The sequence below is a fragment of the Ambystoma mexicanum genome, chromosome 2p, assembly GCF_040938575.1.
Source record: "Ambystoma mexicanum isolate Mex_15411 chromosome 2p, UKY_AmexF1_1, whole genome shotgun sequence".
Lineage (NCBI taxonomy): Eukaryota > Metazoa > Chordata > Amphibia > Caudata > Ambystomatidae > Ambystoma > Ambystoma mexicanum.
In genome coordinates this window covers 1,050,789,619-1,050,817,489 of record NC_090923.1, presented here as the reverse complement: position 1 = coordinate 1,050,817,489, position 27,871 = coordinate 1,050,789,619, and the positions used below count along the sequence as shown (strand labels likewise).

General features: G+C 48.8%; 1 protein-coding gene across 1 annotated transcript in view; it reads left to right on the top strand.

Moving 5' to 3' along the window:
• SYVN1 (synoviolin 1) overlaps nt 1–27,871 on the top strand; it is an 890,352-nt gene that overhangs the window by 776,021 nt on the left and 86,460 nt on the right. Inside the window, exon 15 of the mRNA XM_069644965.1 lies at nt 19,615–19,763. Coding sequence (XP_069501066.1) covers nt 19,615–19,763 — 149 coding nt within the window. The remainder of the gene's footprint in view (nt 1–19,614; nt 19,764–27,871) is intronic.

The following is a 27,871-nucleotide window of genomic DNA, read 5'->3' as shown; positions in this document are numbered from 1 at the left end:
GCCACAGCGAGTGTTTCGGCGTGGTAAGGGAAGGGGTAGGAATGCAGCCACCAGAGGCTCCCCTGCCACCAATTAACACTCTCGTTTAAGTCCCCTCCAGTAGGAGGGTGGATAACATACTTCACCGACGCATGGGAGGGGAATCACTTCAGACAAGTGGGGACTCAAAACTTTAGGCCAAGGTTGTTGCATAGAGTTTCTTCAGACACCTCAGTATCACCTCAGAACAGAAGAAAATCTCCAGCCCATCTCCTCATCATCAGTGATTGGAAGACCAGTGATTGGTTACTAGTAGAAAGACAGTTCAGATACGAAACTGAAACTGATTTTTTTCTTTACTGAGGATTCCCAGCCTGACGGGGGAATATTCATGAGCATGTGAATCCGTGCCAGACCCATGCAGGAGAACAACAGTTATAGGTAAGTAAATTATTCCGTATGAGATATTTGGACACCAGATACAAAGAGGCATAGGGGAATCGATGCTGGGGTTGGGTAATGTTTTGGGAATTTTAACCGCAAAGGAGCATAGGAAAGCTTATGCTATTGTCGGTGGCCGCAGTATCACTCCTAGCGCAAAAATGGAAGAAAATCGAGACCCTAACGGAACAAGAGTGGATCGCTAAAATCTGGCACTGTTTCCCTAGAATGGGTCACCTATGTTGTACAAGGCGAGCAAAAAAACTTCAAGAAGGAATTGGACTTTATTGTGGACTTTTTGTGCAAAGACATTTGAGAGAATTGGTGCCTGCAAAGGTTACAGATTTTGGACTTATTCAATTGAAGATCCAACCATCAATATTATTTTGAATTGTGTTCATATCAAGGTAGCAGTCAGAGTGTGGGAGGTTAGGTGTTCTGGGTTTTGGTTTCTGGGTGGGTGGGGAGTGGGAGGGTGACTGTATGGTTTTTTATTTTACTGGTTGTTCTGTCAGTGAAAATATATTAAAAAAATACAATTTTAAAAAAAGTACTGTCGGTGGTAGCAGCACACTTGCGAAGGCCATCCATCCCAGTGTACCCTTATCTAGACGACTGGCTCATAACAGGAGAAACACTGTCTAAAGAACACTCGAGCAACAATCAATGTATTGTTCCAATTGGGGTTCTCAATCAACGACCGTCAAGTCTCATCCCTAGTCAAAAAAACAGTTACTGGGAACAGTAATAACACAAGACACCTTAGTTTTTCCCTCAAACGAAAGAGTCCAGAACATGCTGTTCCAAGCAACTAATTATGTGGCCGGTCGTCGGATAACCATGTGCAAGGCTATGTGCCTGCTCAGGATGATGGCTTCTTGCATATATCTAGTCCATTGCAAGAGTGGCTAACAAAACAATTTGTTGAGGGAGAGTAGGCTTTCTTGTGTCTGAGACCTAGCTTAGAATTTCTAATTGCTGAAGTCAGGCCGAGTTTGTTGCTGCAGTAGGTTAAGGGAAGATCAGCTTTTTTCAAATCTAGATCCTAACCTGAGGTTTCTGATCATAGTCCTACAAGCTCTCTCAGTTCAAGATCCCTTGATTAGTATTCACAAAGACAAAGTGGTTCTCGGAACCCATCCTCATTGTTTCACCTAAGTTCATCTCTAAGTTCCATGTTAACCAATCAATCGAACTTTTTCCACAACCCAACTAATTCAGCAGAAAGAAGCCTCCATACTCTAAATGTAAGGAGAGCAGTCATGTCCTACCTAAACAAGACTAAACCACTACAAATAACAGATCAGCTGTTTCCATAGCAGTTGGTAGAGAAGGAGATCCTGTCTCTAAATCTGTAATATCAAAATGGATAGTCCAATGCATCCAAGTTTCCTACTCACTTTGTAGCAAATCCTTACCTTTCACACCGAGAGCCCGCTCTACTCGAAGCACAGGGGCTACTGTGGCTTTCATTGCAGATGTTCCATTAGATGCAATTCGCAAAGCAACTACTTGGGAGTTTCACACATTTACCAACACTACTACTTAGATGCACACTCTGAAGCAGATTCACAGGTCTGTCAACCGGTATTAAGACATCTATTTGCTGCTGTACCGTCAAACAACCCACCTCCTTCTCCAGGTACTGCTTGCTAATCTATGCATAGCATTTGTTTCTAAGCGGATCCGCAAGCCTCAGAAGGCATACATTACTTACCGTAATCGTATTTCTGATGTTTGTATCTCCTTAGATTCACATGCGCCACCCTTGCTCCCCTCCTGGAGTTGAAGGTGCATAATGTATTTCACCTTTTATCTTTTTTACTTCAACTTTCTTGTACTCACTCAAACACTTCATGCTCCCTCATATCAGAAACAACAATGTGACGGACCTTGATGCTTGAAGGACCATTGGGACAGTACCCGTCGCACAAAGGATAGCATTATAAACACGGCCCTTCAATGTCCCTTTTAGAATTTCGAAACTAAGTCATGCAATACTCTGCGACTACTACTAGATGTCAACATATGCATAGCATGAGAATTTAAGCAGATAAATGCATCAGAAATACGATTACGGTAAGTAATGTATGATGCATATTATATTCTAGTGTGGTGGTCGCTGCGCTATAGTTGGACATCGGGTTCTGTGGGAAACCCAAAAATGTAATTCTCCAGCATGGGTCTGGCATGGATTCACATGCTCATGAATATTCCCTGTCGTCAGGCTAGGAATCCTTGTTAAAGAAAAAATCAGTTTCAGTTTCTGAACTATTTCCCCTAATAACCAATCGCTGGTCTCTGGGTTATACTGCCCCCAGCCAATGACTGCCCTCTACCTAAGCCCCTCCTCTGGCAGCCATCTTCAGATTTGGTAGCACGTAAAGTGGCAGTAGGACCAAGAGAAGAGCCGCAGAGGGGTAGGCGGGAGGGTTCGCATGTGAATCCATGCCAGACCCATGATGGAATACAACAGTTACAGGTAAGTAACTTGTTCCTTCTCCAGCATGGGGTCTGGCATGGATTCATATGCTAATAAATAAAAGAATACATAGCCGTACACACATGCACAACCACAGGAGGTGGCAAGGCTCAACATTAAGCATTTCAACAACTCAACATTAAGCATCTCTTAGCTCCTCACCAGGCTCACCTTGATGCGAACAGGTTGCACAGCACTGCTTGGCTGACTCTGGACTGATCCCTGGAATCCCGGTCGATGCAGTAGAATTTCGTGAAGGTGTGCGTCGACCTCCACGTAGCAGCCCTGCAGATGTCCAGCAGGGGCACGCCAGACAGGAACAACGTAGTTGCAGCGATTGCTCTGGTCGAATGGGCTCTCGGACGGCCAGGCAACGGTCGGTTTGCCAACCGATGACAGTGCGTGATGCAGCCGGAGAGCCACCTGGAAATGGAAGCCTTGGAGAGGGCCTACCTTGGTTCACAGGGCCAAAGTTCACAAACAGCTTTGAAGTCTTCCGAAAACTCTTTGTGCGGTCCAGGTAGAACTTTAGCACTCTAGCCACATCCAGCGAGTGCAGAGTCCTCTCAGCCGGTGACGAAAACGACAGGAAGAAAACAGGTAACACCAAGGGCTCGTTGAGCTAGAAGTCCGACGGCACCTTGGGCATGAAGGTGGGGTGCGTCCTTAGCACGACCCTCGTTGCGTGGAAAGTCAAGTACAGAGACTTACACGAAAGGGCCTGGATCTCTCCCACTGGTCATGCGGAGGTGATGGCCACCAGGAACGCCGTCTTCCACAATAGGAATTTCAGAGGTGCCAAATGCAGAGACTCGAACGGAGGACCCATGAGCCTAGTCAGCATCACATTGAGCTCCCACGCCGGGGCAGGAGCCTTCATTGGCGGGAACGAGCGGAAATATCTTTTCATTAACTCCTAAACCAGGCGATGCAACCACAGCGTAGACCGCCCCTAAGTTCTGGTATAGCGGGAGATAGCCGCCAGATGGATCTTGATAGAGGCATGTGCCAGCCCCACCTTGGCCCGCGACAGCAAGTACGACGGCACTTGAGGGGCCGTAATCCGTAGAGGGTTTACCTTCTGTGCACGGCACCAGACGGTGAACCTCTTCCATTTATGTCTGTAGCACTAGAGAACCGAAGAAGCTCTGGCCTTGGCAAGCACCTCCTTGCAGTCCTCCGGGATCTCGTATCCTCCAAACTCAAGCGCTGCAGGAGCCAGGCCTGCAGGTTCAGCGAACCTGGGTCGTGGTGCAGAATCGTGCCTCCTTCCCTGGCGAGAAGATCTGCATCCGTCGGAAGCTTGACTGGAGGGGACGCTGACATGTCCAGAAGGTCCGGGTACCAAATCTGCCTCGGCCACGCCGGTGCGACGAGGATCATCCTGCACCCGGACCGTCTGAATTGACTGAGTCGCAGAAGCAACGGCAACGGTGGGGGTCGTGTAGAGAAACGGGCAGTTCCAGGGGAATGAGAACGTATCTCCCATGCTCCCCGGCTGTGGAAACCTGCTGGCGAGCCTCCGGCACTTGGTGTTCGCCGTCGCAAACAAATCGATATGGGGATTGCCCCACTGTCGAAACAGCAAGTCCACCTGATCCTGCCGAAGCTCCCATTCGTGGCAAGAGTGCAGTTGACTGCTGAGTGAGTCAGCGACAGTGTTCTTTACTCCTGCAAGATTGAAGGGTACTAGGAACATCTTGGGGGCGACAGCCCAGTGCCTTAGGTCCTGCACTTCCTTGGAGAGCGCTGGGGATCTAGTGCCCCCCTGCTTCCGAATGTAGAACGTCGTGGTGGTGTTGGTGAAGACCCGCACCACCTTGCTCTAGAGGGACGGAAGGAAAGACTTGAGGGCCCAAAACACGACTCAGAGCTCCAGAACGTTGATGTGCAATGTTCTCTTCTCTGGAAGCCACAGGCCTCTTGCGTGGAGATTTCCGGTATGTGCGCCCCATCCCTCCAGGGAGGCGTCCGTCGTCACCGTCTCCTGATGTGCCGGGGTTTGTAAGTCCGTGCCCACCGTGAGATGCGCATGGACACCCCACCACCGAATCGCTCGACGAAATGTCTCGTTGAGGGCGATCTTGTCCTCGAAGCTTCCCACCGCTTGCATCCAACGGGCGTCAAGGAATTCCTGCAGCATCCGCAGCCTGCACTGCCGAACGAGGTAGCTGCATGACATGCCAAGCAGGGACTTGATGGACCTCCGCCTGGCAACCTTCATTGTCAACAGCCGTTGTACCTTGCCCAGGATGTCATTTAACCTGTCCTCCGACGGCAAAGCTAGGCGTGCCACCGTGTTCAGTCTGACTGCCAGAAACTGGGCGTCCTGAGATGGCTCCAAGCAGGACTTTGCATAGTTTATCGAGAACCCCAGTTCAGAGAGCAGGCTGACGCTCCTTGCTGTGTGTTTGACAGCGAGTTCACTTGACTTGGCTCGGATGAGCCAATCGTCGAGATAGAGGTAGACGTGGATCCCCTGCAGGCGCAGCCCCACCGCCACCAGTGCCAGGCACTTGGTGAAGATCCTTGGGGCCAACTTCAAACCGAAGGGAAGGGCCTTGAATTGGTAGTGCTGCCCCTGGACCACGAAGCGCAGAAACTTTCGATGACCCTTATGAATGGGGGTGTGGAAGTAGGCATCCTCCAAGTCCAGCAACGACAGGAAGTCGCCTTCCTCCGGCAGTTCCAGCACATGCTGCAGGGTGACCATCTGGAACTTCTGGGATTTTATGTATTTGTTGAGGCGGAAAAAGATCTAGAATGGGCCGCCAACCGCCGGTCTTCTTTCGGATGAGGAAGTACCGCAAGTATACTCTGGAGCCTCTTTGTGACGAGTTCTATTGCACCCTTTTTTCAGCATTGCTCGCACCTCTAGAAGCAGCTGCGGAATGTGGTTTTCTTTCCTGGCCACAGGTGGGAAACGGGGACACTTCCTTTGGAACTCCAGAGTGTGTCCGTGGGCCAGGGCATCCAGCACCCAACGGTCGGTGGAGATGGACTTCCACACGCTGATGAAGTTCGGCAGCCGGCTTCCCAGAGGGATGCTCGGGTGGGGGCTCAATGTCACGGCCGGTTCAGTCCTGCATCGCCGAGGCCTTGCCACCTTGGGCCCCTTGGCGACGACGATGTCCTTGGGCCGCTTGACAGTATGAAGAAGAGCTGCCACCGAATCCTTTGGAGGCACCCTGTGACTTGCCTCCGGAGGACCGAAATGACAGCCGTCGTTGATGGAGCGTGCCCAAGGCAGAGGCCGTCTCAGTGTCTGCCTTGATGGCCTGCAGTGACTCGGCCACTACCTTGCCGAACAAGTTGTCCCAGTCGAAGGGCAAACGCTGTTACCCATCTGGCGGAAGCCGGTGTCGGCGATGTCCGTGGCCACCGTGATGGCGTGGTCCGAAGCCACCTCGCCTTCTTGCAAGATTTCAAGGGCCTCCGCCCTCTTGTCGTTTGGGAGGAATTACAGGAGGGGGTCGATTTTAAACCACAACTCTCTATCGTAGCGGGCCGCGAGAGCGTTGGCCGCCTTAATGGTCGCCGCCGACGAGAAAACCCGACGTCCCATGGTTTCCAGTTTCGTCCCCTCACCATCCGGCGGCAAAGTGGAAGTAGACGCCGTCGCCCCTGCCGATTCCTTCTTGGCCGCCGCGGAAATCAGAGTCCGGGGACGGCTGCGTTCTGAGGCACATATGAGCAGAGTCTGGAACCCGGTACTTCTTGTACCAGTCCCTCTTCGCGGGGCCGAGGGTGGGTTCTTCAGGCGGGACAGCCCTTAGTCCCATATGTCGTCCAACAGCGGGACCAAGAGCACGGTCTTCCTCTTGGCCTCTTGTCACTGATAAAGCAATCCCTCCTTCTGCTCTTCGGGGCGTAGCTGAAAAAGCTCTGAGGCCCTGGCGATCATGGCGTGAAACAAGCCAATTTTGTCGGGATGAGAAGCCCGGGGTGGAGACGACGGGAGATCTGTTCCGTTGTCTCGTCGGAGGGGATGGAGGTGAAGGATGCAAGGGTGGGGGCGGATGGACTCACCTCTGCTTGGGTGGAGGGCTTCCCGACGGTCCAGGCGTCTGTGGATCGTCCGCTGGAGCCAAAGGCATCCTTGTCCTTATTTCTGAGCACAGGGTGTGCAGGGCTAGTAAGATGTCCACCGATGTCCGTCGGTGGTAGCAGCATTTGCGACGGGAGCTCTTTGTCTTCAGCCAGTCAGCGAGTCGCTTGTGACGGTCCTTCGTGGTACAGATGGACATGTCCTTGCAGAACGCACAGGCCTCCTCCACGTGCGACTTGTCTGAGTGCAGGCAGTAGAGGCACCGGGAGTGCCCATCCTCCTTGTGGACGTTCTGTAGTCCACATCCTGGGCAGATCCTAAACAGGGGTGTCGAGTCTCCTTTGTCTTCAGCCATGTCCATGCGGGGTAGGCCTCAAAAGATCTTCCGGAATCCTCCAAGAAGTGAAATTCGACAAATTCGCCCTTGAGGGGCGTAGAGATTTCCGAAACTGTTCCCCGTTAATCGAAAGATGAATCGGTGGAGCTTGAGGTTCAATTTGACAGAAAAAATAAGAGTAAACTCTTTGAAAAATGCAATACGTAGTAAAAGCTCGAGAGCTAAGCACGAGGACTCCCAACACTTGAACGTGTGGTAAAAATCTGAAGATGGCTGCCAGAGTAGGGGCTTAGGTAGAGGGCAGTCATTGGCTGGGGGCAGTATGACCCAGAGACCAGTGAATGGTTATTAGGAGAGAGACAGTTCAGAAACGAAACTGAAACTGATTTTTTTCTTTACCGAGGATTCCCAGCCTGATGGGGAATATTCATGAATATGTGAATCCATGCTAAACCCATGCTGGAGAACAACAGTTACAGGTAAGTAACTTGCTCATTAGTAACTTTTGACTTGCATGACAGATTTGGCTGATATTTTGCAAACAAGTTTGTCATGAGCGCCCCACTCCCGAAGACTGAACCTTTTGGGAAAGATTAATTGGGAAATAAAGTTAAGAAAGCAGAAAACTGATTTCAGCCTACTCCCAGTCATTTCCCCATAGAGAAAAAGTCCAACATTTATGCGCAGCATGCAGCAAAAACCGCTGGCCAGAATTGGACCAGGTATGAAACAACTTGGGCATTAAGTGTTGACTCGATTTCCGTGAGCAGTCTGGGGGTTTTCCATCCATTAGTTGTTAAAATATTTGATGGTTCTTTGCAGCAGAAGACTTTCAAAAATGAAAAAGCAGCCATTTTTTTGTGTGTTTTTTTTATGTGAGAGATAACCAGCATTAAACCACCTTTTGGGGGAGGAAAAATTATGAAAAGGCATCCGACTAGATGGGAGGGGTTAAAGAGAACACCATGAGAAATTGGTTAGTTTGGGAAATGCGGAACTAGTTCACCACTCAAACGTTTTTGCATAACTGGGGTTATACTGGAGATAACTGTGGTTAAAGTAGAAAACGGGATCGGGAATGAAAGTGGCTCACGAAAATAACTGCGGTTATTTGCTGGCGTTTATGGAGAACTGGGTTATTTGTAGTACATTGCATCTTTATTTTTTCACTGAGATTAAAACAAAGAGTAATTTTACAACCAACGTGAGGTTGGGGGGTGGGTAATGGGTGTGGCTGAAGGATATGGGTACTGGGTTACTTTAAGGAACCAAATGGTGCAATATGGGAAGTGGACAGGGCCGAAGGCAATGGCTAGTGGGCGCCAATGAAACCTATTGGGGAAACATGTCAAGGAGTGCAATATGGAAAGTGGAGATGGCTAGTGTGCCCAATAGAAACCTGGTGGTATGGCCTTGGTCGAAGGCCATGGGTATTGGGTCCGTTTAGGAAATTTATTGGAGCAATATGTAGAGTGGCCACGACTGAAGGTCGTACTCCCTGGCCACAGCCGTAGGCCATAGCTAGTGGCACCAGCAGAAAGCTATTTGGGGGTAACATCAAGGGGCAACGGCTGTTGCTGGTGCCTTGTTAGTGGCTGGTGTTAGGGAGAATTCTCTGTTTAGGCTGCATTTCCGAACCTAGTGAGTCCCCCAGCAGCTTTGCTGGATTTTTGGGGTTTATTTTATTCTCCTGCCAAGAGTGAGACACTCTTACCCTCACTCTTGGACATGATTTGAGTGTGTTTCTTTGACTCTAGATGTGTTTAATGGACTATGGGGTCTTTTACATGGGGGCTTCATGTGGTTTTGTGATGTGTGTTACACAGCACCCTCAGTGCAGTAACACAGGGGTGTCATAGTGACCCCCCAACATAGACTCCATACCCTGGGACTGACTACTGTCTCCCAGGGTATGTAAAGTCACCATTGACTTTACTAGTCTCAAATTCTGAACAGAACCAGTACAAACCATCATATTGTGGACGTACTGGCCGGGGCAATTCGATTGCCGCAGGGTCTGTTAGTCGAGGGGGCACGTCTCCGTCCCCCCTGATCAGGTTTTGGCTGGTGGCAGTGGATACTACTTTTTATATCCAACCGCGAATATATCCCTATGGGATTTTCCCATTGTTCGAGGCTACTACCTTTAATTATTTAATTCCGATAGCTTCGAACATACCGCCGTTTTATTTAATATTAATTCACTGGTTGGTATTTTTTGCCAGAACTCAATGCTAAAATGGCGTTTGTTCTCTTCTGTGACTCCAACCCAAGTTGAGCCCTTTGTTCCACTTTTTGGCAGGCTTCTCCACAGAAGCCCTCCAAAGTGGTTCCACTCTGTCTGGGGTACTTAGGAGGGGTGGAGGGGGATTTAGGCACCCTGGACTGAGTTGCCTAGGCAACTGAAGTCGCACTCCGTCCTGATTGGCCCAAGTGGTGAGCCGGCCGGCTCACCACTTAGCATGTTTGAGTGACAGCTAGGCTGAGTGAATGGAGGTTTTCTGCATAAAAGCAGGGCTTTGGGGAGTGGAACTCCAGAAATCGCCACAGGACCTAAAGAATCCGAGGAGGGAGAAGCCGAGCCGACCTGCAGCGACGACCCCACCGGTGGAGCCCTGCTGAACCGTCTCACCATTTTTCCCGACGACAGAGGAGATCTCCCGCCGGAGAGTCTTCTTCCTTTGACTGGTGGGGATAACCAGTTTCACCTTCTTTTCGCCTTCCTGAAGCATCTCGTGGCCGCCTTGCCTGTGCCAAGCACCCCGGCAACCGGGATACCACGTTTTTCTACTACCGCGAAACCAAGTGTAGTACCTTTAACCGGAAAACTCTGCGGCTGGTTTCTTCCCTGGCAGTGCAACGACCTTCAGCTTTCCTCCACGTCGAGATCTTCTCTTCCTCTGGACGACGCCGTGACTTGCACCCGCTGCCAGGAACAACTGCCCCCGCTGGAGGATCCTTTCCACTTAAGGTACCGTGTTCCGCCTGGCTTCCCTTGCAACCGACTGTACGGGGTAGATTTAGCCCCCGGCTTTCGAACCTGGGTTAGCCCGGGACACCCTGGCTTAACTTTTCTGAGCCTAACTAAATCCTTTTTGAACTCCCTGCAAGACTTCTAAGCCTATTGTAATTGTGTGATCTTGGGTGCCTTTGTGCCCTGCTCTCTCTAAGAGTGGGCCCGGCCAATGGACTTTGGCTCACAAGTAACTTTTGACTTTCCTGCCTTGCTAAAGTGTTCCTAAAAATTAGTGTGGTGTATCTTCCTACATTCTGCCTTTTTCCCCCTCCCTTTTTTTCGTTAACTTATTGGAGTGCCATCTATAGTTAAAGGGATACTCTAGTAAAACATTTTATTTCAAAAATAGATAGGCCACATTAAAAAAAAAATACTAGCATCCTCTGTTTTAAAAGTTCCTATGTAAAATGTTGAGATATTCAAGCTCAAAATTCGAAAAAGCAAGCACAGGGGGGGCTGCCATTTTGTGAAATGGAGGCCCTCCTGTGCTGGCTTTTGCGGCACTAATGAAGGAAAAGCCAGCCAGCTGTAGTAAACAAAGTCTACCGCTGGGTGGCTTTCCCTTCATTAGTGCCGGGACTCGGACCGGAGACCAGAGCAGGAAAGCTACAGCTGAATCTCGTTAAGTGCTAGTTTTTTTACAAAAAATAAGCACTAGCTGCGTTTTTTTTTCTAAGTTTTCCGGGCTGGAGGAGCCCGGAAAACTTAGAAATAAAACCGCAGCTTTAAAAACTTTGTATTTATGTTTGCGGTTTTGTTGTGTAAAATCTGCGCAACTTAACTATGCAATAACTAAGGTTTTTCTGTGAATTTCATGGGTTTTGTTATACCGTAGTATTTCTAAACAGCACACTGTTACATGTTCTCCCAATATGTGTGTTTTGGACCCCGGCCATGGCCACTGGCCCCTGACCTATGAGCATGGCCTTCGGCTGTGCCTACAGATTTTAAAGCACTACTGGGCCACTAGAGAGAGAGAGAGACACGCACGCACGCACGCGCACACACACACACACACACACCTACCTACCTACACACCTACCTACACACCTCAGTGATATTACCCAGACTTTATTTATTTTTTGATTTGCATTAAAATTGAATTAACAATTCTTTTTAGCAACACACAGGTCATTTTTCAGTCTAAACAACACTTTGTGCAGTTTACAACTACAAGTTTGAAAGTTCTGCTCTCCGGAAGGACCTCAATCAAGAACTTCACCACTACAATTACATGGCTAGTTTTTTGACCAGTCATCAAAGGTGGCCTCCAGTTTTTCGCTTCTGCAAGTGCAATATCCGAGAACAGGGGACAGAAATATTTAGAGCGCTGCTCTTTCAAGGCAGGACAAAGGCCCATCGGATGCGACAGTGGCTCTGTCTCGGGTTGTGTCAGTGCCGACAAGATCTTTCCTAGAACTGGCCCCGAATTGCTGATTTAGTTGGTGGGGTGCAAGTTCAGACATGCCCTTAAAAAATCATCCCTTGACCTTTTATCATGGTACTGTTGGAAGTATTTACAAGGAGTATTTAGAGTTTGATCTTCTGCAGGTAACTCTGCGACTGATTGGTAGCTTATCACTTGCTCTTGAGTTAGAATCCAGTCATTATCTTGGATTTTTCTTTTTACCAGTTCAGGGTCAGACAGCAGTTGATCTAGGGAGCTGCCGATTTCTTCTAAGAGGGAGAGTGTAGAAGCGCACCATCTCACCAGCATGTGATTTGAGCCGGCAAGCGTTTCCTTGTGCACCATTTCTAGGATCGCCGGGCGGGTGGAGTCGTGACACTTCCTGAGCAATGCCAGTCTCTTCCAAGTGACTCTGAGTTTCAGGGAGAATGATAGCTATCGGGGTGGACAGAGGGACACCTAGTACCTTTTTCCAAAACCCTCCCGCGAGGCTGTTCCAGAGCGAGTCGGGGAGATGAAACAGTGTTTTTCCCCTTATGTTAGGGCTGGTACCACGTTGGCTTTGTAGTGCCTCAGTGTTGGTACAATCGAAAAGCAGCCGAACTTCCTGTTAAGTGCAGATTCTTGGCTTTAGAGGGTTTTCATCTTCATTAGAAGTTAAGTTGACATTGGAGCCTCTATTGAGGAATTGCTCAGCCCAGACCCCTAGGTATTTGAAGGATTGCACCTGATTTTTTTTTTTCTCCATCGATGTACCATACATGTTGATTCAGTCCCCTTTTGATGAAATGACCTGGTGGACACGAAGGCTTCTGGCAGATCCTCCAAGGGGCATCCCTGCTTAACTCCTCTGAAAGTTCTTATTTCGTTCGAGAGGATGCCGGCTTTATTCAGCCTAACTCGTAGCGTAGTGCCGGAATGCATTGCTACGATAGGCTGCCAGTCACTCTGCACCACAGATTGAACTGGTCCAGTACGAAAGAGCTATATAGCTTACCGATAACATCGAGGAGAGTGAAGGGACGAAGGTTCTTAGGTTTACTCCAATCCCACTTCTTGTGGATTGGGATCACTATCGCTCTCAGCAATGAAGTTGGTAGATGATGAGACATGGTTATTTGCCCAAACAAAGTTTCTATAAACATGGCCCAGTCGTCGGGGAACTCTTTCAACATAAGGTTAAGCCCCGGTGCCCTTGAGCTTTTCAGCATCTTTATTATTTTTTTTTTTTTTTGTGATGTCGTTTGGACTGTTGGAAGAGGCCCAGGGATCAGGACATTAGCTGAGCTCACTGGAATCTGTTTTCGGCAATTGATGTGTCCAATTTTTGAAAGTATGCAATCCAAGTATCTTCGCTGATGGGATTTATTTGATCTGCCTTTAGCGCAGGTTGGTTTCGCCCTGATTAATGACCAGAATCTATTCGGGTCTTTACCTCCTAGGGCTGATAGCATCGCCTCTGTGTCGTGCAGGTGTCTTAGATGTTTTGATTCACAGAGCCAATTTTTGTAGCTGAGCTTCGCTGTTTTCGCTGCTAGGTGGTCTTCTAGTAGGCCAGACTGCCTTGCTATGCATGAAAATTTCCTTGCCGCTTTTCTTCAAACCACCAGGGGTCGAAAGCGTGCTTGTGATTATGGACCCGTCTGCCCTTCTGTGGGCGGAGACAAAATTGCTCTAGTAAGGGAGAGTAATTAACCATTGCTCCATCTCGTCTCTGTTCGATTGACATGGTTTGGATCTCCGTTGATGAGTTTCAGACGCAATCCCCCTTTGCATGTGTCGAGGGCTGTTGGAAATTGCTTGCGGGGCTGGGAAACCGTGGGCAACCATTCCAGCAGGAGAAGATGGTGGTCGCTGTGCACAGTTTTGATGATTTGAAATTTCTCAACCAGCGGTAGAAAACCTTTAGATACATAGACGTAATCTATGATTGATGTGGAACCCCGGTTTTCCCACGTGGGTTGAGGCGGGATGTCACCTATACAGTTGCCATTCAATAGGTGCATGTCTCGAGAATCCATAAAATGGGTCCATAGGTTTCGTCTGCCATAGCGGAGGTTGACAAGATTCCAGCCTTTGTCTTGCAATGTTTTGGCTAAGTCCGAGATATTAAGGTCCCCACATAAGATAACGTGGGAACTCTGGGTGAATGGAATGGTCATCCAGGAGCTCAGCGATCTGGTCTATGAACTTTGTTTTTCCAATCCGGGCTGGGTTCCAGTGCACGTTGATTAATCTTAAGTGCACCAAAGTTTTTTCACCCCGCTGTGTCACCACTGTCTCGCATCTGATCGTCGACGCTTGGATAAGCAGGTTTTGTTTGTGGTGATTTCGGAGGTTAAAGGGGGTACCAGACCTGACCGCGATCAGGAGACCCGCGGAGGGACGGCCTGTGTTTTCTTTTTTTGCTGGGTTTATAGCGATTTCAAACCCGTCCATTCCAGGGGTCCCCCTCAGCCAGGTCTCCTCGAACAGATCAGGTCGTAATCTGCCAAGTTTATGTCGGTTGGATTTATCAAGTGAGCAAATTCCCGGGTGTTCCATGAGATCAATTTTAGCTGGTTTTGTGGACAAGTTGGGGTGATAGTAGATAAGCCCCGGAGTTGATCCTCAATGTTGCCAATGGGTTGCTAAAGGGACTTTTGGGCAGATAAAGCACTAGAAAACCAAGACCAGTCTGTGCTAACCAGGCTAGATTTTTTTTAGGGTTGGATTCCAGGTCGACGCACTTCACAAGACGAGTTTGCACAATAGTAAAAGGCAATTCAGTGAAGCAATGCAATAACTGTACCAAGGAAAGTGGAGACGCAAAGGGGTTAAAATGTATATCATACACTGTACCTTATGATTATGAGCCAATTACCTAATTTAAGCAGTACTGATCAGGCAAGCAGTTCCAGAGTGTCAAAAGTCAAGCTGCAGGATGGGATAGGAAGTCCCAAAGTTCCCCGGCACACATTTTGCCTATAGCCAACAAGTAAGTGAATGCAGTTAAAACCACACTTTCAGTGTAAAAGGTTTTAGGAGAAATTAGGGTTATACTCCCAATGTCTCCACACTACGGACTACCCAGAGGGTAATCCTAGGCTAGTAGTCCAATGATCACAATCTGGTAATTGGTGGACTTTACACCCTTTCAGTCCCTCTGGGGTTAATGGCTCAGAGTGGTGCATGCACTCACACCCCAAGCTCTGATTTTACTAGCAACCACCCCTGCAGTGCTAGGTATTACCAGGGCCACTCAGGTCTTTAGTTTGTATGAATGCAGCGGTCTGGGTAGGCAGTGGTTTCCGATCCTAAGTTCTGGGATGGTTCTAGCAGACCCTTGGCAGGACAGACTCAACCAGGATGGACCCCAGGACACATGAGACAAAGAAACCCTAGTCACGCGTCAGCTGACTATGTTTCTGGTAGTGCTGCACTGATGAAGGTGACTATTTTCCTAGGTCACAAATCAAGAATATACACAGTACTAAGCTCCAGATGGTAGCAATTGCAACCGAGAAGCCTGGCTGATGTATGGTCCGCCCACAGGAGGGTCCTGGGCCACTTGCAAAGTCTGCTGTTGCAGGACTGATTGATCCCTACCAATCCATCGGAGAAAAGCAGCATTGAGGATCTTCTCTGATTGCAGGAAAGGCAGAAGTTTCACTGGTGGGTGGCTTTGTCAATGCTGGTTCACTTCAACAGCAATCCTTCATGTCTTAAGAGCAGTCTTTGCATTTTTGCATTCTGGGCTCCCCTGAGTGACTACCAGAAGAGTGTCCCATCCCACCAAAGGAAATTATGTGGAGCATTCAAACTGGTAAGGACTGTCCAATCCTGGACCACCACTTACCAACATCTGCTCAAACTGAAATCCCCTAGAAATATGGATTAGAGCCAGGCTGCCTGGTCCCAGTTTCAACCAGTTAAATCACACGATGCACTTGCTCAAGAGTCCTGAGCAGAGTATGCAGCCGCAATAGTGCATGCCTGTGTCTAAGATTTTCTGACCTATGAGGGTAGGAAGACCGCCAAAAAACAAGATGGCTTAAATGACATGGGGAAGCCATTTTGAGTATATGGTACTCCTCAAACCTGCATTATGCGGAACAAAGAGCTGGTGTACCGTAATGCACTAGAAAAATAAGTAAATAAGCAACTCACTGCAACCAACCTGCCCAAGACGCATCAAAACGGCATATCAAATTTTCCCACACAAAAAGCAAGAAGGGATACAAAGTACCCCTGTAAAATTCAACTTAAGGCGGTGAGTGTTTCAAAGCCGAAAATACAGGAAAACTTGAACAGGGAAACGGCCTCCTTGCACTTGTGGCCTTTAGGGGCCGTCCAATGCCCTCAAAATGAGTTGGGCAGGTATGTGAAGATAAAAAGGCTTTATCTACCTCAAAAATCAGCCAGGATGTAGGTCCCATTAAAATCAATGAAGGGATACCTGCAAAAAGAAAAATATCCTTATTCTTTGCAATATCCATTTCTTTCTGTTTTTGTGCTGTCAACTAGCCCCAAACTTTTCGGAGAAGTTGTTACGCAGAATCCTGTGCAGTGCCATTAGGGACCACTACACACAATTAAGACTACAAGTGGTAATACACGTTTTACCTTTGGTACAAGCCCGTACTACTATGTTAAAGTGGTAGCAGTAGCGGAGCAGCCAGGCTTATCTCAGGAGTATATGAGCAGTAGCAGAGATTACACAAAGGGACCACAGTTACTGTGACTCAAGCAAACACTGACTCAAGGTTTCAGGTAAAAAATATAAATACATTTATTTTTAAACCGTTTGTTATAAACGCAACACTATTCAAAACTACACGTAAAATATACTACAACCAACCAATTCACTTTGTACGGTGTAACTTCAAGGTAAGTACCCTATGTTTTAACGGACTGGTGTTGTGGAACAAAAGACGTTACCGGGAATACATATGCGATCACTTTTAGACAGTAATGACAGTTCGGTCTTACTAAAGAAACGCGTATCCGCGGCAAGAAATGTTACCGGGGCAAAAACACACTTAGCACCTGCGATACCCGGAGAGAGTTGGGGGCAAAAATCATAGGCAATACTTTTGTCAAGGCAGACAGAATCAAAGAACACTCATGGACAGAAATTCAAGAGTCAATAGGCCGTAGCCAGTGTCAAGTGGCACCGGGTTCCTGTTGTCGAGGATCACACAGTCGGGACAGTTCACGATTCAACGTAGCCAGGAGTACTTGAATATTGTCAATGGAGGAAGCAAAAGTTATAAGAAGGAGGGAAGATGAGGGCAAGCCTTGGAGGAGGAGAAAAGGGGATTCACCCGATTTCCTCAAGCAGAACACAGTACCTTATTCAATGAAGAAGCTGGTGCCACAGCAGTTGTTCCTGGTAGCTTCCTGCAGACCCACGGTTCCTGGACCTGCGGCAAGGAGGACGACGTCTGGAGGGGTCTGCACCACACAGGGCTGAAGCCGGCAGCAGCGACGGTGAATAAAAGGTGTGCTACTTAAAAACAGGAGAGGCTCTTCAGATGGCTATCCGGACCACTAGAGCAGGGTCCAGCGATTTCGACCACAAAGAGGATCCTCTGGCTGTAGAAGATGAGCTGGTTATCCCCACCAGGCTCAAGGGAAGAAGACTCCGGACTGGATCTGCTCTGGTCGTCGAAGGGTAGATAGCTTAGGACTGCAGCAGGGCTTCACCGGGACGGGAATAGTTGCAGCAGCCGACTTCTTCTCCGCTTTTTTCGGTTCCTTGTAGTTCCAGTGGCGACTCTGACTTCTAGCCCAAGAGTCCTGCCTTTTATGCGAAAATCCCCCATTCACACAGCCTGGCTGTCAATCACGCAGCCGGGGGGTTGTCCATCCTGGACAACCACCTTAGCCAATCATGGCTATGTGCGACTTGGGTTTCCTAGGATACCCTGTGCAGGGGGTGACTACACCCCTCCCTCACATTCAGCCCACCTAGACACCCAGGCGCCTAGAGGAGGGTTTCTTGGCAGAAGCCCGCCAAAAGACAGTGAACAAAGAAGGCAAACCTGGTTTGCCGCGCAAAGTAATACACAAGAAGGACTTTAACAAAAAGAAATGGCGAATGAACCTGACCGAAGCCAAAAGAAAAAGTATTTGGTCAAGTGGGTTTAAGTTCGAGGCTAATATAATACCCTAAAACAATACCACGTTTATATAGTATAATCGCGGTAGAAAGGTTAGAGTAGATACCATTGCCACCAGCCGAGTCTAAATGTTAAAAGAGCGAAACAATGCTCTAGGAGGTACAGATAAAAAGGGCTAAGGATTAACCCTTTCCAGTATTCCATGTAAGATGGGGGTGTACTGGATCTGTGGTTAAATGACCAAGTAAAGTTAATGGCAACTTTACCCTTTTCTGGGGGACAGTAGTCAGCCCCAGAAATGCAGTCGGTGGGAAGTCTCAAAGACAACCCTGTGTCACTGCACTGAAGGTGCTGTGTAACACACAAAAGAAGGGGGCTTCTGAAGTGGTGTACTCCAAAGCCCACAATCACAAAACAGATGAAATACACATGGCAAAACATGGGTAAGAGTGGGGGGAAAAGCTCACACTCTTACCACGTGGAAAACATTTACTCCAGGAATCCAGCAAAGCTGCTGAGGGACTCACTAGGTAAGGGAAATTAGCCATTGAATGAGAATTCTCCCTAACAGAAGTTACCACCAGCTCTCCAGTTACTTCCCCCTCCTCTTAGGTTGTCTCCCCCTTTCTTCCAGCATCTCCAGACAACCCCTCCTATCCTCTGATAGCACTTGTACACTGCCTCACGGCTCACCACAAACCTTTGCAACTACATGCAGAGGAACTGAGACTGAGTGATTTTATGCCATGCTCCTTCCTCCCCATAAATTGGACTCTTAGACAGAGCTCACTTTGGAATGACAACCCTTCATGGTCCTACCCGGTCTTCTCCCCATTACACTCAAGCCCAATTACAGTCAAGTGCAACAAAGTAGTTGCCTCGTTCATGGATTTAACTATACTAGAGGCTCTATTTTTGAAGCCACCAGGAAGAAAACTCTTCATGTGAGCCAAAATGGCTACAACCCTTCCACTATATTAAAGTGCATTGCCATCACCCATAGCCAGTTTATCTTTCTTGATCAGGGCACTGACCCAGAGAGGCTAGGTTGCATCTTGGCAGTAGCCCTCTACATTGGGGTCCCAAAGGCCACAAACCTGAGATGAGTCCCTAGTGAGATCTAAAAAGAAACAATGTGTGACCAAAGCGCTGCACCCTATTCTGTGGTGAGTGTTCTTTCATGTACAGTCAAATTTAAAGTCATTAATGACTCCTAAGTTGTTATTGCATTGTTCTTTTTACTAGGTAGCCAACACATGTTTTGACTGCTGTGGCATAAATACTCAGAACCAAATCTTCACTTTCCTTAGTTTGCTCGCAATAGTAATAGAACACCAAGGGCAATTGTATCGATCAAAGTGCCCTGTATTAGTGAGCCTGAATTCTCACACAAACGATTACTGGGCTCTAAATTAATCCATATTATCTTAATCAATCCAAACTGTGGTTGACCCTCCTATTCCAAAGTAAGATCAGTGGTGATCAGAAGTTGTTTATTGCTAAAAATGCAGGTTAGCAAAAATTAATTTTACTTTAAAGCTGGTTGTGTGTCAATCCATCATCCAGAGATTCGGTAAACGCGGCGTTCCGCGTGTCATAACAAGTGAGGTCTAGATGGAATTCCTTGGGGGGAAATAGTTGGATCGTTACAAATACAAAAACTTAATGCTATCCGAAGATCAAACATTGCTTTCTTACTTGGATTCTTGAATTGAGAATCTGTATGCCTCATGAAACATACTTGTCTTTAATGTTGAACTATGTTTTGCATTGATAACTGACGTATGTTTTTCTTGTAGGCCTCCTCGTCCACCCCCTGCACCAGTCGCTCCTCCAAGCCCTAAAACCACATCAGTATCGACAAGCAATGCATCAACCTTGAATGTAGCCGACACAGTTCCTTCAACCTCTGCAATAGTTGAGGACTTGGCCTCAATGGATCAAACGGGTAAATGAGCAAAGCGAATATCCTTTATTTTTTATGTGCCTTATGTGATTTCTTTCATCTCTCTGGTTGATGCGAGGTACTATGCAAGAGCATATTTGAATTTTATTATATAGCGCTTATGGAATACAGTATTGGATCATGTAAATAAATGTCAATAAAGCACCAGGGGACGCGGAAGCTGGGACGCCTGATCCGGCGTCTCCCTTTATCAGGCTGATCAAACTTATCGAATATAGTATAATTTACAATTCTACGAGCACCAGCTATACGTTCCAGCTCACCTACCTCCTGTGCATCACTGGTTCAAATTTCATCGTGAACCGCAATCTCTTTCCAGCTTTTGGACTCTTCCTGCGTTCGCGCCATTTGGGCCTCTCTTCCCGGGCCCTGGTGCGGGCGCTCTCATCCTCCTCACTGCTTCTGTATTTGGCTCCTTTAGACCTGCACTATCCTGCCGTGGGTCTTCTGCTGCTGTCGGGGCTCTCGCTGTGCCTCTCCAGACTAGTCTTCTCCGTCTCGGCTGGGGCTGCACGGAAGTTGCTGGCCCCTACCCTCTGGAGTCTGCACCTTGCTCTGGATTTCTCTGCGTCCCGAGGTGTGACACCGACCCTAGTTGCCGTGCTGCTTCATCATCCTGGCGTCCCTCCAGCAGGGAGTCCGGGCCTCCTTTTGCTGCAGAGTGCTGACCTGTGTTGCTGTGCCCCTTCCTGAATCGGACTCCCGCCAACGGGGTAGCCCTGCCCCCTTCTTCTCCTGCAATGCGCCCCTCCACTGACCGGGAATCGGTCGTGGCGTCTGAGCATACCCGCGCAATCTGCTCTCCTGCTCCTGATGCTTGCTGCTGCCCGGAACCACCAGGACCAGTCATTCTCCATAGACTAACTCCCCACTTATCAGGTCAGCTAGGCGTATGTGCTTGTGCGGCACACCAATCATCCTGCTCCTGTAACCCTCCTCAGATAGCGTGCCTGTGTGCCGCGCAGCGGTTGGGCCCCCTGCAGGCCCTCTCCTGATCTGGATGCCCGCCAGCGGGGTTACCCTGCCTCCATCCTCTCCTGCAGTGCGCCCTTCTTCAAACTGGGAATCGGTTGACCAGGCGTCTGTGCTTGTCTGGGCTACCTGCTCTCCTGCTCCCGATATTCGCTGCTGCCCAGCTGGCTCAGGTCCCTCTATGACCATTCATCTCCACTGACTGCCTAACTCCCTCTGCTCACGGCAGTGAGGTATCTGTGCCTGTCAGTCACACCATTCTACGGCTCTTTTTAACCCTCCTTTACCAAGCACGCCCTTGTGCTCTGTGGAGGCTCGACACCTGCAGACCCTCTCCTCCCTGGGTCCACATCACACTCGGATTCATTGGCTCAGTGCTGGATCCCCTGAGCCTTTACCCAGCGTCAAATCTGTGTCCTGCGTGCCTGTACTCCCACCCGCCCCGCAGTGACTTGGACCCTCACAGGCCCTTTCCTCCCTGGCCTGCCTAGCGCCTTGGCTCAGTTTACCGTTGTGCCTGTTTCCAGAATCCTGCTCCCAGCTGTTTTTCTGTCCGTGAACTGCCGCCTAACTTGACTTTGACTGAGCGGAGAGCTCACCTGGCCTCTACTACCCCCTCTCTTGGCATCTTCCCCCTTGGCACTCACCACTGTGTCCTATCGTCTCCTGTCGTTGTAAATAGTGCATTGCACCGTGTCCTGTTGCCCTGGTCTACCTGCAGTCCCACCTTCACTCCTGGTCTGCACAGTGCCCTGGACTGTACTGCTGAACACACACTAACTCCTGGGCCTCCTGATCACCTCAACCAGTATTGTTCCCCGTGTCCCACACCACCTGCTGCTCCTCTTCAATCCCACATCTGCTTGCTGTTATTTGTTTCCTCCAGTTGTACAGTGAACTGCTCCCCATCAGCCTCCCTTTACCCTACTGCTATTTAAGTCTTCATCATAGTCCTATTTCCCACCACTTTGGCCTGTCACACATGACTCTTTGTTCCTTAGTCCTTCTCCCCTCCACTCTAATCCCCTCCTTCGCTGTTCCTTTCCTGCAGCACAGCCCCTCTACATTTTCCTGGTCTCTCCCCTACCCTGTTGTCTCCCGGCTCCCCTGACCCTCTCCCTTACAAGTTCCTCCCAACTTTTCCTAGTCTTGGCCGGCTAGTCCCCCCTTCCTCCTGCCTTCCCACATTCTCCTCTTCCCCTCAGCACTCTCTCCCTATCTTTCTCCCGTATTCTTTTCTGCGTCCACTGGCTAGTGACGCTCTATTTCTTCTTAACCCAGCCCTTTCTACCACTCCCCCAAGCATGCGAAACCCCATACCCCACCTCCTCTCCTTCTTCCCAGCACTTCTCCTCCTCCCACCCCTCCCCCTGGCCCTTTCTTCCCTCCCTCTTTTGTTCCTCATGGCTATCACCACACTCAACCTCTCCACCCCTCCTCGTCCGTTCCAGCCCCCCTCTATCCCTGTTCACCGTCCCAACCTCATTTACCCCCCAACCTCATTTACCCCCCATCATTGAGTCTTGCAGTATCTTCAGTGTTGCCCATCTGGAATGCAAGATCCATTTGCAACAAGACTGCTGCTGTCCTGGACTTGTTCCTGTGTCTCAACCTTCGATTCCTTTGTATACCAGAAACTGGGATCCTCCCTCTCCACCTCCTTCTCCTCCTTTTCTCACGTCTCCCTCCCATCAGGTCGCAGAGGCGGCATTGGTCGTCTTTTTCACCCTAAATGCCTATCTTCTAATGGATTGTGTCCTCCCACGTATTCCTCATCTTGTGATAAATCGTTATCTCCAGCTTCGCTGCTTCGGAAAAAATAATTCTCGGCAGAGGGCGCTGTGCTCGAGGACGTGGCGTCGATTGTCCTTCGACGGGCTCCGTACCGTGTCGACGTCACCGATGGTATAAATAGCTTGAGCCGCGCCCGTTGCTTCAGTTCTGTTTTTCCAATCGCTTCGCTATCGAGAACGGCGCGCTTCTATTTTCTGTGAAGAAAATGTCGTCATCTTCAACACCTTCGACACCCAGGACTGGGTTCAAGAAGTGTGCAGATTGTGGGTCTAAGATGTCGATCACCGATCCCCACCGGATTTGTCTCTGGTGTCTCGGTTCCAGTCACCGAACCGACGACTGCGAGTCCTGCCAATCTATGACCGAGAAAGCTCTTCGTGAGAGGAGAGGTAAACTGTCGGTGGGGAGGGAGGCCTCAATGAAGGCTACGTCAAAATAACACAAGAAAGCGACTGATTCTAAGGAATCGGATTGCCATAGACACTCAGAGATCTCGATCTAGGAGTAGATCGAGACACTCTTCGTCATCGAAAAAAATGAAGAGGAGACATAGATCTCCATCATTTTCTTCAGAGTCGACCGAAGAAATTTGTTGTCCGACTAAATCGGATTCTCCCAGTAAGTGGGAAGAATTCCGCAAAAAGATGGAGGTTTTCAAGAATGCGGCCCCGACCCCCTCGAAAGACCCTCGAAAAAGCCATACCCCTAAAGTTGCCCCATTGGACGACAAAGGGAAGTCCAAGGCTACCATGGCAAAGACTGGTAGCGTCAAGGAATCCAAAAAAACTTGAGTCGACGTAAAACTGTCGAAGACTCTTCTAGAGTCGAGCACTTCTCCAGTGCCATACAACAAACGCAAGTCGTCGAAGACTTCGACTTCGTCGACGTCGATAATTTCGACTCCAAAGCCGAAAACATCCTTGACACCATTATCAAAGTCATCTTCGAAGACCCATTTGACAACTTCGAAGGATTTGCCAATTCCTTCGAAGCAGATGGAAGAGGAAGAAAGGAGATTCACTCCTTTGCCCAGGTCAGACTTTTTCAAATCTATGTCGGCAATTTATGAAGAGTCTGCTTCAGAAGAAGACGAGGTTACTCCTTTGGGAGTTACTTATGGCACAAGGCAAGTTCCTGAGGAACTTATTGACCAGGAATCTAGAATGAGAGACCTGAGTGATACTCTACATTCTGCCAGTGGAGTTGACACATCCCCAGAATTAGAGTTCGCCAAACCTGATCCTGCAGAGCATGCAGATGCTGGGTACAGGGGTCTTATGACCAGGGTAGTTGAATATATGGGTTGGGGTAATACATCACCCATTTTTGAACAAGATGACATGACGGATATAATCGTCAAGGGACCTCAGAAAGATCCTGTTCTCCCTTTTCACAGGGCCCTTCAAAGGACTGTGGAGAAAAACTGGGAGAAACCAGAGACTATTGCTGCTGCGGATAGCACTTTTCCAATAAAATATAGACCAGCTGGAACAGATCCTGAATATTTGAATAAACATCCGACTCCAGAGAGTTTAGTCATTCAGGCAGCATCTACTTCAAAACAAACTGCTTATCCAACTATCCCTCCAGATAGAGGACAAAAAAATTGATGGCTGTCTCAGTCTAGAAATCTAATTTGAAACCGCAAACGCATTTTGGTGGCCGTGGGCCAACCGTCTCATGCACGATACGACAGAATATAGGTTTTCGAGTTTTCTAATGAACAGCCATTTTGGTGTAACACGAATCGCCATTTTGTTTTCTAACCATTGCTCATTGCTTTCTGTTCCTATTGCTTCGCAGTATATTTTCCGCTTACACTGCTCGACTGTGGAACATTGTTGTCTGTATATGAAAAGGACAAGGCCACAGGGCCGAGAGGATAACAAGAGTTTCGCTGAAACACAAACTTAGGCAGCGCCAGGAAGAATGCCCGGCTCCCTCCTTAATGTAGCCTTGAAGCAGAGCCGCAGGGCATTTAATCATTTCACAGCTGCCAGCCAGTCTCGTTATATGGTAGAATATGTTAGAATAATACTGCTAAAGGCTTGAATTATGCTTTTCTAACGGCCCGCCTTTCCGAGCCCGTTAGAGCATGTCGGCTCCCAGGACGCGAATAGCACCTGATAGATAGCAAGGTCCGGAATCCAACCCCCTCTGTATGTAGTTCGCTTCCAAGAACAGAAGCGCCATGTTCTATTCAATAACCGAAAGATGCCTACGCACTCACAAATTGCAAATTGTTACTAGAATAGATGTTTGAAGGTGTCATAGTGGTCGGAGATGTCATCATCACACCAAGTTCAAAGAAACCCAATGAAGAGGGGTGTTAACCATGTCATAGCTGATTGTTTGTTTGATATGCATTTTGTATATATGTAACTGATGTACGTAATTCGCTCTCTTGCATCCCTCGAGGTCTAGAGATACACGTCGCGGGGCGTGAGACCGAGTTGGCCAACTGAGACTTTTGCTTTGCAATAAAACCCTAGCTTTGGGTTTTGGCATCTCTATCGTGTGTGTGGTGACGTGCCTTGTTTCCATAGACGTCAGGGTCCCCTAGGGGCCCCTTTCACCTGGGCACGTAAAGTTTTCACGTCCGGCAGTGTGGCACTTAAGTCGGCAAATGTCACCTGTACCCTAGCCAGGTTTACCCATACCCTGGGGGACTGTATTTCGGCAGCGGCTGATCATATTCCGGAAGGCTAGGAAAGGGAAGGCTTCCTGAATATAGTCAAAGACGGGAAGGAGGCAATGGGGGAATGTCTCCAGTCTGGACTGGATACTGCTGATAGTATCAGCAGATCCATGGCTGCAAACGTTGTGCTACGCAGATTTGCATGGTTGAGGAAGTCGGGGTTTGCACCAGACGTGCAAGTTAGACTCCTTAACATGCCTTTTGATGGCTCGAGGCTCTTTGGCAAAAAGGCTGATGAAAGCCTAGAAAAACTTCAGACCTCGAAAGCGGCAGCTAAATCACTTGGCGCCAGCCTCTAAAACCCTATTCCGGCTCATCTTCCTGGAGGGGTCGTTCTTTTCGATACTACTCCTCTTTTGGTAGAGGACGAGGACAGGCTTCTCAAAGGGGCAAAAGAAACTTCCCTCGTGGAGCACAAGGAAGAGGTGCAAAATCAGCCTCAGGAGCGGCATCTGTACCCTCAGCCACTACTGCAGCCGCCTCCAAATCCCTCTGAGGCCTTGTTACACAACACCAGTGGGAGGCAGGATCTCAACATCTGAAGGAATGGCGGGGCATTACCTCAGATGCTTGGGCACTGGAAACAGTAGCCAAAGGTTACTGTCTCCCCTTTCTAAAAAGGCCTCAGAATCATCCACTGGGAGCCAACTCTGCCAAAATTCCAGATCCGCTCCTGTTGCAGGAAATTTTAACCCTGCTAGAGAAAGGTGCCATAGAACTGGTACCTGTAACGGAGAGGTACAGAGGTTGGTACTCCCCATATTTTCTCATCCCAAAAAAGGACGGAGGACTGAGACCCATCTTGGACTTGAGAAACTTGAACAAGTTCCTCAGGAAGGACAAGTTCAAGATGGTGACTTTCTCAGATCCTTCAGGCTCTCCAACTCCAAAATTGGTTGGTATCATTGGACCTTCAGGATGCTTACTTTCATGTGCCAATCCATCCAAAGCACAAAGTACCTGAGGTTCGCGATTGGCAATTCTCATTATCAGTTTCGAGTTCTGCAATTCGGGTTGACCTACGCCCTGAGGGTTTTCACCAAACTGTTGGCGGTTGTGGCAGCAAGTCTCAGGAGAGAGGGTATTCACATATATCCCTACCTGGACGACTGGTTGATCAGAGCAAGTTCTCCAGAACAAGCTCAGAACATCTTTCGATCACCTGCCACTTCCTCCACAAATTGGGCTTCTCCCTCAATTTCAAGAAGTCCCACATGATACCATCCCAAAAACTCCAGTTTATCGGAGCAGTCTTGGACACTTCCTCGGGAAAAGCCTCCCCTCCCGAAGTGAGAGCTCTCCACATCCAACAGATGGTAACGAAGTTCCAGAATGCCCAACATCTACCGGCCTTCGATTTTTTCCGGTTGCTCGGCCTCATGGCATCCTGCATTTTCCTAGAACCAGAGGCCAGGTTGAGAATGAGATCCCTTCAATGGGCACTCAGAACTCAGTGGTCCCAATTCTCTGGGAATATGTCAGATCTTCTGCAAGTCCCGAGCGCAGTTGCTCAGGGTCTTCTATGGTGGGCTTGCAACGACAACATTCTCAAGGGAGAGTCTTTTTGACAACCATGACCGGAGATAACCGTAGTGACGGACGCCTCACTCACGGGTGGGGAGCACACACCAACGATCTGACAATCAACGGTCGTTGGTCTCCATCGGAGTCCAAACTACACATCAACCTGTTAGAGCTGAGGGCAATCAGACTAGCTCTGGAGGCCTTTCTGCCCTCTGTACAGGGAAAGAATGTCCTGATAATGACGGACAACACGGTGGCCATGTACTACCTCAACAAAAGAGGAGTAGGGTCACTATGACTGTGCAGAGAGGCAATGCAGCTATGGTTCTGGGCAATACAAGAAGGAATCTCTCTATCGGCAATTCACCTAGCCGGAGAGAAGAACACGGCGGCGGACGATCTGAGCAGGCAGAGCACGGTCTCTCACGTGTGGGAGATAGCTCATGAAGTCCTTCTGGAGAGCTTCGCCCTTTGGGGAACCCCTCAAGTGGATCTGTTCGCCACCGCGATCAACCGGAAGTGCGATCAGTACTGCTCAAGGGAATTTCCTCAAAGAGGAGCTCTGGGAGACTCATTCGTAGTGGAGTGGAAATTTCCACTGCTGTACGCGTTTCCCCCAGTCCCCGTGATTCCTCAAGTAATCGGGAGGTTGAGAAAGTTCAGGAAAACCATGATCCTAATTGCCCCGGATTGGGCAAGGAGGACGTGGTACCCGGACCTTCTGGACATGTCCATCTGCCCTCCAATACGTCTTCCGCAAAGAGAGGATCTTCTCTCGCAAGAGGAAGGTCGGGTTCTCCATCAAGAGGTCAAGACACTCAACCTTCACGCATTGTTTCTGAGAGGTTGAGATACAAGGATTGGGATCTTCCGGATGACGTAATGGAAATCTTGCTTTCGGCCAGAAGACCAGCAACAAAATCTTTGTACTGATGTCGCTGGAACAGGTTTAGTAACTGGTGCAAAGACAAGGATGTGGACCCTTTTCGGTGTGGCACCCCAATGGTGCTTTCTTTTCTGCTACATCTAGCTAATCTGGGGCTCCAAATGGGAACAATCAAAGGATACCTTGCTGCGCTGTCCATTTTCAAGCGCTCGTCAG